The 14,530-nt window shown below is 45.6% G+C and overlaps 1 protein-coding gene and 1 long non-coding RNA gene across 2 annotated transcripts; both read left to right on the forward strand.

The window, feature by feature from the left end:
* The first annotated feature begins 4,327 nt into the window (after nucleotides 1-4,327).
* Nucleotides 4,328-7,681, forward strand: LOC125717509 (actin, cytoplasmic 1). The gene is made up of 6 exons (XM_048990527.1): nucleotides 4,328-4,484; nucleotides 5,478-5,607; nucleotides 5,704-5,943; nucleotides 6,237-6,675; nucleotides 6,755-6,936; nucleotides 7,014-7,681. The coding sequence occupies exons 2-6, from the start codon at nucleotides 5,485-5,487 to the stop codon at nucleotides 7,155-7,157; spliced, it is 1,128 nt and encodes a 375-aa protein (XP_048846484.1). The 5' UTR covers nucleotides 4,328-4,484; nucleotides 5,478-5,484; the 3' UTR covers nucleotides 7,158-7,681.
* A 5,642-nt stretch (nucleotides 7,682-13,323) lies between these two features.
* On the forward strand, nucleotides 13,324-14,530 carry LOC125718201 (uncharacterized). The gene is made up of 3 exons (XR_007384800.1): nucleotides 13,324-13,454; nucleotides 13,536-13,738; nucleotides 13,959-14,530. It is a non-coding gene; the product is annotated as an uncharacterized LOC125718201 (long non-coding RNA).

Below are 14,530 nucleotides of genomic sequence, written 5' to 3' on the forward strand. Positions count from 1 at the left end.
TACACTGAGATAGTGAGAAAAGAACCTTGGATCCCAATCCAGCGATACGAGGGAAGTCCCACATTGTTGGTTTATATATACACACACACACACACACACACACACACACACATACACATACACAGTGGTTGAGCAGTTATTCGAATGTAGGGTCAATACTGCTAGAGCAAAGCGGGGGCATGAGCTGGGGGGGCTTGGAGGAGCGGGGAGGGGGCGTGGGGCAGGATATAAATGCACTTAGGCTGTAAATTGCTCGGCTAATACAATCTGAGCCAAGTAGCCAGCTGGCAGATTTAAATCGACTTCCTTGTCTCGGCCCTGTGGAGGGGGGACTTCTGGTACAGCCCAAGGTACGCCCTCCCAGGACAGGAGCTGCGGCGGCCTGATCCCAAAGCTCACCCCCGCACACTCAAATCAGGGTCAAACTGTAGTCAGAATCAATGACCACACCTGTGACCACAAGAGCGGGTTGTGTGTGTGTGCGCATGTGTGTGAGTGAGCACACCACCTCAGGCCAACACAAAGGCCATCTGGGAAGGGGTGGGGGCAGTCTCCCAGCTGGACCTGACTGAACTGGGACAGAAGATGGGCCGACTGCCTGGCAGTGGGGGTTTTTTGTGGGCCCCATCACCATGACCCCTGCCTTCAGATGCGGGGCACTGGCTGAGCGTCAGCCTTTTGATGCGATTTCTTTCTCCAGCCGCATTTCTTTCAAACCCTTAAGTGTACCCGCCCCCCCCCCCCCCACCCCCCCACCCCTTCCTCCCATGCTCAGCCAAATCTTCACCAGCGGCCATTAGTCCAGCCAGAGCGACAGATGCTGGAGCTACATTGAGATATTAGATTGGAGAATTGAGTTCAAACGTATGCGGTTTCGGCATAGACCAGCTAACAGAAAACATCGGCATTAGGGGCATCAACCCCTCACTAAGTGGACCATGAAATGACCATCGAAATGCTTTTCCGAACCCAGAGCTGGTGCGTTAGTGTAACCCCATACATGGGAATTCCAGCTATTTCAAAATGGATTCCTGCCATGAGAGAAATCAGCAATGAGATCCCTGAGGCTGAAAGGCGACGAAAGCACAGGGATCCCTTACACTTTGAGGTCACGCCGTGAGGTCGTATGTCCAGTTAGGCTGAAGTCAATGTCTTCAAATTCTCATGCATTTAAATGTCTTTCAAAAGACACACCCAGAAACGTCTGTGAAAGCTATAACCGTGAAGTACAAAGGAGATTTACTGGACATGCAATCAGGGCTGGTATCACCTACAAGTAACGGTCCATCCTTGGATGAAACTATACCTTCACTAGGGAGACATCGAAGTCTCATTCATATTCGTAAATGAAGCGCGACAGCCAATTTCAGTGGTGCTATTTAACTGGGAGATATCGTATAAAACCAGGCCTGGAAGAAGGGGGCTCTAGATTCTCAGGTTAGAGTTTTGGGGAGTTCCCACATCTCCCCAAACAGTGTCATGTACTCACTTAAAGAATTCAATGGAACTTAAGTTGTCCTTTATGCAGCTTTTGAGTACATCTATTGCCCTGTCCTTAGGACAGTTTCTGCTGGTCACTGAATACACTATATTATCTTTGTGGATAAGTGTTATGCTGGAGTGATGTCATTAACCAGGCGGGATGCCTCGCACAAATCAGGAGTTTACGCTGCTTTGAATCCTGATTCAAAATGGAAATTGACATTTCTCCTGGATAACTTTGGCATGAATGCTGATGTGCGCCACTTTAAAAACCCTCAGTGTTTCAATACAAGCTGGAAACGTCTATGTCCACAAGAAACTAAATCCCAAGTAAAATAATAACAGGTATTCTATGAACATCCGCTCTTCCTTGTGCATTTCTGAATGCGTCCCGTTCATTAGACTACATGTGCTGTTTTCAGATGATATGCCTCAACGGAGATTTCTCTCCTATGTTTATAATCACAGAGATAGAGACAGGAAATATTGTGAAACATCACATTTCATCACTTATCACAGAGGTCAGCACCAGCTAGGTAGTTTTAATCACAAAAATGTATGTTCAACTAAAGTATAGTCAGATGATCTGGTTATCTTTTTACATGACAAGCAAAGTTAACCTTACCACAGATTATAAAAATGGTATTGGTGTGGTGTCGTGCATTGCGACATGCCTAATCCAACTGGAAAAACCGAAGATTCTTGACCACTGTAAAATACACAGAAGGTTCTTCAATGACTTCAGAGGACAACACCTAAGCCTGACATCTGCATCAACATCAATTAGTCACGTGGCCCAGCACGTTTAAAGGATATGCACAGAATCATTTAAGACCTATAAAAGGAGCTTAAACTACACAAATGTACGCAGTACGGCTCATGTCTAAAACAAACCCCTACAGCCACACAGTAATGTTGTAAGTTACGTTTTGTAATACAAGTTTATGGTGGAATGAGGCACTTTGATTATGTTACCAGGAATCAGTCCTAGTGTAGGAACCAAGATTATTGCTGTTATGGTGTCATTGAAACTTGAGATAATAATTCAACAAGATCAGCCATTTCCCACCACTATCACTGGTATGAACTTTCGTTTTGTTTATAAAACAAGCTTATGAATGTACTTTATGTACTTTTAGTCAGCTGTTTGGGCAATTTAATATGCCCTGTTCCTGGGTGATTCCTTCCATTATAAAATATCAGATGGAGATTTCTACATATCACAGACTGTCTTCCGGTAAAGTTTTTTTTAACCTTACAGTAGTTCCTTCATACCGAAATCCGCCTCCTTGACAGTCATTAGTTTACGCTTTTAACAATGCGTTAATCCATATTTCACAACGGGATATGTCATTATTGATATATTAATCACGGATACGGTGCCATTTTTTAATGCAGCTATATTAATACCACGAGTCTGGATAACGCATATGAATACAGAATACAATTCACATAATTCCGGTGCTATTATAGCACATACTGATCGTTGCCATTCATTTTAAAATAATCATAACAGTAAATGGAAAACATTGCGGCGTCGAAGCCGTTTGTGTCTCAGATCAAGACAATCAAGTGTCTGCGAAAGCTTCAATCTTAGATAAGACGGTAACGGTTAATGTTAAGGCAAGTATCAATGTGTAAAAACAAAGTGGATGACATTGTTTTAAACGAGAGATCCCTCAAACGGTTAGCGCATCCCAAACCAGAGGCAATATAATACGAGTTTGGAGTCTTGAGGATGAGGGCAAATGCAGCCGGTTCACCTGCACCAGGCGCAGACGGCGAAACTTCCCAAGCGCCACGCCTTCTAGCCGCAGCCTTTCTCGGCCTTTGTCGTCTACAAAGCCCGTTAACAATGCCGGTCCCCCAGATCTGTACACAAAGTCCCGTAATTGTCGCCGCAGGAACACCCATTTAACTGAATGGTTAAGGAAGGTGGATCTGACCCAAAACATGAGTAGCAAGCCAAGGACGGTTTCGCTAGGCGATCGTGTATTTAAAAAGTGTACTCTGTCGTACTTTAAAATATGTTTTGACAGCGTGTGTGCAAATTTAATTACGGTGTAAAGTAGGTCGATAACAAAAAAAGTGTAGCTTTTCCACAAGTGGCAGCAAAATGCAATAAATGGGGAAGTTACAGCGTGAACCAGTCGCTGTTTTAGCAGAAGCATATCAGCTACACAGAAAATGGGGCGGGGGTCGCTGCAGCCTGCGTCTTAAGCCCCCCCACCCCCTTCTTTCAGCTCCGTTAAACTGTGTCTGCAGTCACGAATCTGAGCGCAGGCCCATTGCAAGATCCAGGGGGGTCTCTGGTATTTTGCATTTAATCGGCAAATCATTTTTATTACTGTTATGTCCTAATAATTCTGCCCGACTTTGAAAGAAAGCTAATTTTAATTATCCAACAGGCCCTGCGCACAAGGCTGGATCTCAATACGACTGACATAAGACCCAGTCCAGTTTAGTAGCATATAGGATATGCTGCAAGCTGTTAGCCACATTAGGGTGCACCTGTAACCGTATAGTACCCTTATTACTGTATGATTGTTCAAACATATTTGTGTTGCTAACTCAATCAGCTAACAGGCTCTATCAGGAGGCGAATGAATAAAGCTCATATTTGATCACTGCGCAATAATAGCATGCATGCATTATTATAAAACGCTGAAAAACCTACATAATCCCCGTAATGGACAGTGCATGTCTAATTGTATTAATCCACCGCGAGAAATATTTTACTCCTTTTTCCCCCTTCATCTCACTCCTGAGCTGCGAGCAAGAGCGGCGGCGCACGAGCGACACGCTGGCTGTGTGACGTCTGGCCAATCAGACTGCGCAGATCCGAAAGTTTACCTTTTATGGCTCGAGCCGAGCGGCTGCGCTCCTTTAAAAGCATCCGGCAACCAGCGTGCCAGTCACTCGGAGCGCCTCCTCACACGCAGCTGGTGCGGAATCTGGTATCTGTGACATCTTTTAGGTCGAGTTAAAGCCCCACACCCAAGGTAAGTTCAGCCATGGTTTTTTTTCCTTCTTCCAAATTTCCGTATAGCTTCCCTTGCGTATTCTCATGCAATTGGTAAAATTTCGCGGTATAAAACGTGTTTTTTTCCCTCCCATTGGAGGCAGGTTGACATTGAGGGTTGCATGTGTAATTTTAGCTTAAAAGGACTGACATGTAACTTGAGTGGTAATTGTTTTCTGCACATGTTGAAGAGGCTACGCTGTACGCCGCCAGCTCTTTTTAGGTGGTGTTTTAAGGGTCCCCAGTTTAAATGATCCCCTGGGTGGCACTGAATTTGTTTCTTAGTAGCACAAGGGCAGCATCTGGGTGTGACCTAGTTACTCGATGTCTGGCCGGTTCCTCCGGCTTGGAGGGGGCTCCATTCTTTGCGAGTCAGGTGTTGATGCACTCCCAGGAGTGTAGCTGGTGGTGTTGGTCTAGGCGTGGTTGCAGCTTCGCAGTTTCCCTCTTTTTGAAACCGTAAAAGTCGGCAGCCCGATGGTAGTCTGACCATCCCGGCGATGGGGTCGTAGCAGGGCGTCTTCTAAGGGGGATGGTTATGCAAGGGCTGGCTTGGTGATCCTTCGCCCCCTCACATCGCAAATCGTGCCCGATCCAGAAGCCGGAATCAGAGTGCCGTTTGAAACCCACTGCTTAGGGAGTGGCCTTGCCCTGTGTCAATCTGTTCCTTTTCCTGAACTCCGGCTTTGGCAAGCTGCCACGCCGCCGGCACCCGCAGAGCTGCTCTAACCATTGCCTTTTATGGTAATAATGAGGATGAAGCCGGACTTCCTTTGTCTGGTGAATAACTTGAGTTGAATCATTTAGGGAGCAGCGCCACCTAGTGGAAGGCATACGGCAATTGCAGGAAGAACATGTCGCCTGCTTGGTTCTATGTATTCAGAGAAACCCACTGCAGTTGATGACCATATGGTGCATCTGACTTCCAGTAAAAGGAACTATTTAATTACTATTGGTTTCCTCTGTTGTACAGTTTAGCCATGGAAGACGAAATTGCCGCACTGGTTGTTGACAACGGATCTGGTATGTGCAAAGCTGGATTTGCCGGAGATGATGCTCCTCGTGCTGTCTTCCCTTCCATCGTTGGTCGCCCAAGACATCAGGTATGTATCGCTATTTGGTGCCTGTCTAATAATGGGTACCTTGTTTAATGGCCTGTGTAGGGAATGCACTTCATTACTAATTTTATTTGTTTTTAGGGTGTGATGGTTGGAATGGGGCAGAAGGACAGCTATGTTGGTGATGAGGCTCAGAGCAAGAGGGGTATTCTGACCCTGAAGTACCCCATTGAGCATGGCATTGTCACCAACTGGGATGACATGGAGAAGATCTGGCACCACACCTTCTACAATGAGCTGCGTGTGGCCCCCGAGGAACACCCTGTCCTGCTCACAGAGGCTCCCCTGAACCCTAAAGCCAACAGAGAGAAGATGACACAGGTCAGTTGAGATGCATTTGCCTTGGCTGTCCCTCTTGGTCTTTGCCTTCCATTTCTTTCCATTCATTGTCTTCCACTCTTTTCAGGAACTTTCTCTCAAGACCTGAATTTCACAACTTTTGCAAGAAGCTCAGGTTTTTCTCCTGTTCTGTTTGCAGTTCTCTTGCTGCACTGTAACTCGATTGGTTTTCCATCTGCACTGAACTTGCTAATGTGACTGCATCCATACGCATGAACTAACATTAGGTGACTTGTACTGGGAGAAGTGCTCACCTGTTGGCTGTCTCTTTACAGATCATGTTTGAGACCTTCAACACCCCAGCCATGTACGTTGCCATCCAGGCTGTGCTGTCCCTGTATGCCTCTGGTCGTACCACTGGTATTGTGATGGACTCTGGTGATGGTGTTACCCATACCGTGCCCATCTATGAGGGTTATGCCCTGCCTCACGCCATCCTACGTCTGGACCTGGCTGGTCGTGACCTGACCGACTACCTCATGAAGATCCTGACCGAGAGAGGCTACAGCTTCACCACCACAGCTGAGAGGGAAATCGTTCGTGACATCAAGGAGAAGCTCTGCTATGTTGCCCTTGACTTTGAGCAGGAGATGGGCACAGCTGCTTCCTCCTCCTCTCTGGAGAAGAGCTACGAACTGCCTGATGGGCAGGTCATCACCATTGGCAACGAGAGGTTCAGGTGCCCAGAGGCCCTGTTCCAGCCCTCTTTCCTGGGTGAGTCTTGCGTCCTGGAAGGAAGGTCTTGTATTTGACATAGTGGCTTTTGTTTGGACTAATGTCGTCTCTCCTTCAGGTATGGAATCATGTGGTATCCATGAGACCACATTCAACTCCATCATGAAGTGTGACGTCGATATCCGTAAGGACCTGTACGCCAACACTGTGCTGTCTGGTGGTACCACCATGTACCCTGGCATCGCAGACAGGATGCAGAAGGAGATCACATCCCTGGCTCCCAGCACAATGAAAATCAAGGTAGGTGTTCCTCCAGTATCACCTGGCGTTGGCATCTTCCAGTGGCGCATTGGCTTCAGCTCCTGTTCCCCCCACAGATCATCGCCCCACCTGAGCGCAAGTACTCCGTCTGGATTGGTGGCTCCATCCTGGCCTCCCTGTCCACCTTCCAGCAGATGTGGATCAGCAAGCAGGAGTACGATGAGTCTGGACCCTCCATCGTCCACCGCAAATGCTTCTAAATGGACTGTTACCACTTCAACACGCCGACTCACTGCTGCATCAAAGCAGAATCGACATTGGCATGGCTTTGTTATTTTTGGCGCTTGACTCAGGATTTAAAAACTGGAACGGTGAAGGTGACGGCAATGTTTTTGGCAAATGAGCATCCCCGAAGTTCTGCAATGCGTCTGGACTTTTGTTTTTCTTTTAGTCATTCCAAATGTTAATGTTAAATGCATTGGTCAGACACTTATTTGCCTCTATGAAGGCTGCCCAGCCCTTGGGAGCATACTTAAACTGTTGTATTGCATATGTAAATTATGTAACAGGAAACAATGTCTTTCTGGGTTTTTGTACTTTTCAGCCTTAAATTCCCGGTCCTTCGTTATGCAAAAACAAAGCTTTACCTTTATAAAATCGTAAAGTTTTACATCCCCTGGGCAAACATAATAGCCGTACAGAAAGTGGCAGTGCCAGATGTGTTTGGTGGGGCCAACCTTGTACACTGACTATGAACCAATAAAGTGCACATGTTTAAGAACGACCTCTGTGTTCATGTGCTGTGACTGAAGGTTTTTCTTGGCATGAAGTTCAGTTCCTCAGTGGTTCCTAAACTGGTGTCCTTTTGACTGGCCCATCCCTCTCCATTTAAAAGCCAGTTGTAATTTGGTAGTTGGTCCATTGGCAGATCTGTACATCAATAGGAACCAAGAGCATTACTGTCCCAGGAAAACATCTAGAATTAATGGCAAGATAATGAGCCATTTAGGTAACAAAGCTGATTCATACAAGTGCTTGCAGCATTTTTGGGGGCTATAGTAGCAGTGGACTTCCACATGCAAAGTCTTTTTACCCAAATTGTGCTGGGTTACTCAAGTTCATAGCTATGGGTATGTTGTCAGGATTAACCCTTCTAAACAACATCCCAAATGGGGAACACCCAATTCAAACTAGGATCTAATGTTGCAATTGAACTAGGAAGGTATTTTAAAGCTGCTTGGTTCAATTCATGAGGCAATGGAAGGGATAAGTGATTTAGAATAGTTTCCTCTTCAGTGGTAACTACAAGTATGTTGAGGGCTTTGTGTAAAACTCTACTAAATCGTGATGCGTGCTATATTTTCAAGTACATTGCAAATAACCATTGGTATAACACTGTTTAGATGTCTGTTCATTAAATGACCTGTCTACAAAATTTGCAAATACAAGTGCATGTATGCACAACTCTGCAAATCAGGCAAGTGTCAAGAAAATTGCACTTGTGAGCTTGATCAAGTCAACCGAGTAATTGTAAGAACTGGGCCCGGGAGGCAGTTGGCATGGCAGCACATGGTGCTTGGTTGCTATGGCATACGGACAGTCATTAAGAACACCTGACAGCCACAGCTGTCTCTCATTCCAAGCTGCCAGCCCTAGTCCAATCCCACCATACCCATCCCACACCTTCCTGCTTGACATCTGTGCAACCCTGTCTTCTGCATCTACACAGGGCCTAGATGGTGGAAAGTGCTGTCTCTTCAGTACTTGGGTACCTACATTGGCTTGTTGAGCTGGGAACTTGGCTGTGTGGCTAGCTGATTTTCGGTGGTGTTTCCCCCCGCTCCTTTCAGGTATATATTCTTGCACTGCAGTAAGTTCATGATGAGATCTCTGTTCCAGAGAGACAACAAATGGCCCATTTTGAAAGTAGGTGATTCCTGATACTTCACCCATGTTTAAGCAAAGTCGCTGCCTACTATGAAGAATATGAAGTTGTGCCACTTCCAAAAAGGGGACCGTACAGCCTGCCTGACAACACTGTCCTGTTTATTTTAGTTTTAATATTCAATTTTAATTCATTAGCTGTTCCTGCTGTATATCTTATCAGTGTTCTAAAGTTGAATCTCTAGCCTGTTGGTTCCTCGTGTAGATGAGTATTGATCTGGTTGGTGAGGATTGCATCTATGTCTGTCCTCTCCACTTCAGCGTGAAGTTTAAAATGCCAAGGTGTTAGCAAGTTCAGCCTCCCTCTGCTTGGTATTAACACAAATCGGAATGTCAGGCAGATGGGCTTGATGAATTCAGGTTGGTTCCCTTCTGTTTCTTTATCATTTGACTGCTCTGAACATACTCATTCCTTTCGTTTGTTTATAAGTAAAGGTTTATAAACAGATGTTACGGCATTTCTCGTGCAATGGCATGGCCCTTTGAGAGTATGTGCCTCTCGTTTTGCAGGCATTGGCCACTTGAGTTGTGAATTGCATTAGTGAAAACTTATGTCCCTCTAATACATCGTTTACCTTCGTTTCACTTATATTATTATTCACTTATACAACAATTTTAGCTCTATAGAGTCAGTAAAACAGTCCCCTAGCAGTTTTTAAAATACAGATAATCTAGTTCCTTAAATAGTTTTATGCATAACTTTGTTATATCAGAGTAGGATGTGACTGCAGCGGTGTGGTCTGGTCACAAAACCGTTTGGCGTATTGTGTGTAGCCTAAATAAAGAGAAGTGTAAAACCAGGGGCTCTGACGATTTACTTTTCTTTTAAACTTGTAATGCGAAGGAATAATCTGTACCGCTGCTGTTTCATCCTGCGCTAATCCAGCGCTGCCTAGGCGGAGTAAACTGTGTGTAATGGCCAGGGAATGCCTTCGGTGTCTTTTGAAACATGTATATGGACGCTTGACAACCTTGACAAGGAAAATGTTTATTATTTTGGAAGTGTTCACGTTGTTTCCTGAACATGATATATGCTGCGTAGATTTTAGCTGAAGTAGTAAGCCTAAAGTCGGGAAATAAAAGCTTGTATTGCTGGAGGACAGTCTGGAGTGTAGTTGGTTAATAACAACAGCAGGTGTCGCTATTGCTCATTGTTCGTGTCGACCTTTGGACTCTGAAAGACGCAGGCTGCCAGATAAGTGAGACGTGGGCAATTTGTCTCTAATTACCTTCTAGCCTAGGCTGCATAATTGTGGCACTTGATTATGAGAAGCTACCGCAAAAAGGAATAACAAAATGTATACAAGACTGTGACAACCGCTGTGCAGTAAACGTTGAAAATCTCTGTGAGGAGAGCTCCAAATTCAGTGCTTTGTATCTCTGAACAGGAGGATGTCCTAGATGCATATGATTTACTGCTCTGCACGCACATCCTGACAGGCCCTGATGAAACATGATCAAGGGATTATTAGCTGGAGCTTAGTTTTGAGTTTCTATGTCTTGCACAGGGAGCTGGGCTGGGCTGGGCTGGGCATGGGGGTGGCCTTCTCCATGATATCTTCCATCATCAGTGCCCCAGGCAATTGAGCTGTTGTGCTCAGGTTTATAGCTAGAGCTGCAATACTAGGATGTTTAGTGCACCCTTATATGGTTGGTTTTACACTGGCAGTGTGAGTGCAGTGCATTTTATATCTCTGCTTTATTTTCTATCAAAACTACCATAGTGCAGCTGGTGCTGAGATTCTAAGTGGCTAAGAAGGGTGACTTCAGGAGGGTATATGGACATGTGGCTCATCAAACCCCCCAGTGTGCAATGTTTCTTTCTATTGAAATGCCCCCCCCCCCCCCCCCCCACCCCGCACACATGACAGCTTGTGCTGTGGCTGTGGGCTAGCGTGCTGAGGCGTGTGTGGACAGCCCCTCTGGTTTCCCCCCCCCCCAATATGTGTTAGCCAGTATTTCCCAACCCAGGCCTCAGGGACCCCCAGGCAGTCTGTCGGAAGGGTGCAAAAATGTGGACTGTCTGGCAGGGAGTGAACAGGAAGCAAAAATGTGAGATGTCCAGGGATCCCAGAGGACCAGGTTGAGAGACACTGGTGTAAGCTGATAAATCGAGCCTGTTACAGTAGCCATTTTGTGTTTCTCACGCTGATTTAGGGTTAGATGAAATCACTATTCTCAGCTGTGCCTAACAATGGCTGCTCCATACCATCCAGTCCTGCTTTCACACCCATGTCATTTTCATTCTGTGTTTTGTTTTTTCGCCAGCGCTGCCTTGTGTAGAGCGGCTGTGCTTCTCACTCGCTCTGATCCCATCCAGCCCTCTCCTTTCTGGAGTCATTTCCTGACCTTATGGCTCGATTGCCCCCACCCCGCATGCTTGAGCCTTCAAAATACTGGGGGGTGATGAGGGTAACGGAATGGCCATACATGTGAAAACGGTGGGGTGTGTAAAGGGGGGGGTATTATGTGAGGATGGCACAGGCTGCTGTGACATTAAGTGTGTTATGTCAGGGATGCTGCTGGGTCCTGATGAATGGCCTCATACGTATCCCAACTTCCTCCACCCGCAAATGTTTGGTCATTGGCTCACTGGCAGGTTCCCCTCACCATTAGCCCCTCTGGTGCACCAGGGATGACTTCACCGCTTGGCATATCTGTAACTATAGACCTTTCAATGATGGCACAGCACCCCTGTGAGGCTGGTGGAGGAACATAACCTGACAATTTACTCTGCCTGACATTTTGCACTATGGACACACTTACCTGACTAAATCTGTGGACAAGCTGCAGCTATTTACTTGATCTTTTAAATGTCACCAATGCCTGTGATCAATTTAAGATATGTGCACTGGGGGATTCCTTTGTAGGGCCACATTCAGCTGCTTAACGTCTACAGAAATGACCAGGAGCCCTTCCTGTTACTTAAACTGAGCTGATATGAGCACTGTGCAAGCAGAATGCAGATGCAAACACGGCTAAGGCACCTCTCAGATTTCTGTCAGCTTCTTATCTTCCCGGGATTTACATTTGTCAGAATGTCTTTTCCATTCCCGTATAAGAATGAAATCCCGCTATTTTTGTTTTAAAGGTGCCAGCTCAAGTGGGATGTGAAAGGATTGGGGTTGTCATGGAGAATCCCCACTGGGATTTTTGGGTCAAACCGTCTTTGATCAGGATCTTTGGTGGGGTCTACAGTGGCCTATCCCAGGATGTAGAAAAAAGGTAAAGGCCAAAGTTGGCTAAGTTAATATTGCTTTGGAGAAGGATGTGATAGCTGATGTGTCGAATGCCATTGGTTTTCTTGGCAACACTCTAAATATAATATTATAAAATTGACGCACCCCTACGAATGTCATTCAAGATCGAAACCTTGATCAAAAACAGTCAAAGCATTAATATTACAAAGACATTCATTTTTCAGTTGCACAAAGAATAATTAATTTCCCAAGACATTTGGGTGTGGTTTCATACCCCTCCTCCTGTAACACTTCTCGCCGACATGAAGACCAAGCTGCTGCCCCCCCACCCAACAAAGAAAATGCAGAATGTGATTTTGATCAGGTGCCTGTGTGGCTAGACCATTAGGATCAAACATCTCAAATCTGCGTTCATCGATCTGTAATACAGGTTTCAAATCTACCCATTTTGACATTTATTTCAGTTTTTGGGTTTCAGCAGTGCTTTTACTAACATTACAGGCCAGTGCCTGTCTGTTGTTGTAGGTGACACTGACATTTGACTGTTCAGTGAAGCTGCCAGCTGGGGAACCATGAGGCATCAGTCGGTATCTCACATGAGACTGGTGTACTTGTCCTCTACTACGGTTGAGCATCTGGGCTGCCCCCTGCCACCACCATTCTGATGTTTGATCTAAGCATCGACTGAAGTTCTTGACTAGTGTGTGCATGATTTTCATGCGTTGCGCTGCTGACGTATGATTGGCTGATTATCTATTTGCATGGATGAGCAGCTGCACAGATGTTGCTAATCAAGTGGCCTGTGATTGCATGTGTGGGTTGCGATTCTGGTCCTTGTTGACATGCTTGCATTACAATAGCAGCAGATGTGACGGCTGCACTTTCATGGAACAACCCAAACCATCCCACTACATTCCAAAGGTGCGGTATGGAATTCAGGTCTGGTGACTTGGGAGGCCATTATAAACTCATTGTCATGTTCATGAAAGCAATCTGAGATGACTCTGCCATGGTATTGTTGGAAGTAGTCATTAGAAGATGGGTAAATTGTGGCCATTAAGGGAAGTACGTAGTTAGTATCAATTCTCAAATAGACTGTGGCATTTAAAGGATGCTCTATTTGGGAGCCCAATGTGTGCCAAGAAAACATTCACTGCCTCATTACACCACCACCACTAGCCCAAACTGTTGACATAAGGCAGGTTGCATCCATTGATGCATGCTATTTATGCCAAATTCTGACCTTACCATCTGCGTCTCTATCTGAATTTGAGATCCATCAGACCATTTTCCCTGCTCTTCGGCTGTCCAGTTTCGGTGAGCTCACGCCCGGTGTGGCCTCTGGTCTCCTTTCAGCTGAGAGAAGTGGAAGCTCCATGTGGTCTTCTGCTGTTGTAGCTTATCGACCTCAAGGTTTGTTTTCATAAAGGCTTTTCTGCTCACCATTGTTGTAAAGTGTGTATATTTACGTAAAATGTCCCGACTCTCTTCCAGGTGTTTTGGAGGTGGGGTGTAGCTCGGCATAGACCCCATAAACAACCTGCCTGGAAGGTCATGAGTACACATTCCTTGGATACCAGAAAAATCATCAGCATTGCACCCTTGACCTGTTTTAACCCCAGTTACCTCAGGGATGCCGTGAGGTGACTATGTGATGCTCACTTGTACGCTATTCTGGACAAAACTGTCTGCTAAATGTAAGCAAATATGTCCGAGGTTGTTGTGAATAGTCTGTTGTATTAAGAGCCATCAGGAATATTTAACATTAATATTTCAGTTTCAAATGCACAAGATTGAGAAGCACATACATGAATTATAAATAGCGCGTAGTATATGAGGGGAGCGATGTCCAGAGTATGTTCAGGGCGTTTTTGCAGACCACAGATCTCCACATCCGCTTCTTATCTCACCTCATAGATGGCATTCCTCTAAAGGTTGCTGACCTTGAAGCCCAGCCAGATGTTACCATAATCAGCATCACGAGTGTCCCCACTTACCCAACTGGAAGCTGGGGTCTGTGGGCTTAACCATGGTGGATCTCAAAGCTCAAAGATGTCAATGTGATCTGATGAATAAGTCCAGGAGAAGAACAACAGTATGAAAATGGGAAAGGGGGCAGTAACGGACAATAGCGTACTGGGAGCAGGTACTGGGAAAAGCACATACTGGTGTGCCCTAAGCAGACAGCCTTTAGGGACAGCAGAGGTGCATGTGGGTCGAGTCACTGTCTCCAACAGAAAACTACATGTTGATTTGCCAAAATGAGATTTAAAAGTGCAATTTTCACATGTTTGGGCACCCTGTCAGTAAGGACTTTAACGCCTTTGGAGGAAATGGCTTCGAAACATTTCTTGTAGCCAGCTTAGTGTTTTCCTTTCTTGCTTTAGGACTCAAGATAAATATTCTTAGGTCTTGTATGTGCTGTTTTCATAATCAGTCTGGGTTCTGACATCCATTTTGAAAGCTTAAAGTATTGTGGTCGTCGTGTT

Source organism: Brienomyrus brachyistius, chromosome 22 (assembly GCF_023856365.1).
Source record: "Brienomyrus brachyistius isolate T26 chromosome 22, BBRACH_0.4, whole genome shotgun sequence".
In the NCBI taxonomy this organism is placed as follows: Eukaryota; Metazoa; Chordata; class Actinopteri; order Osteoglossiformes; family Mormyridae; genus Brienomyrus; species Brienomyrus brachyistius.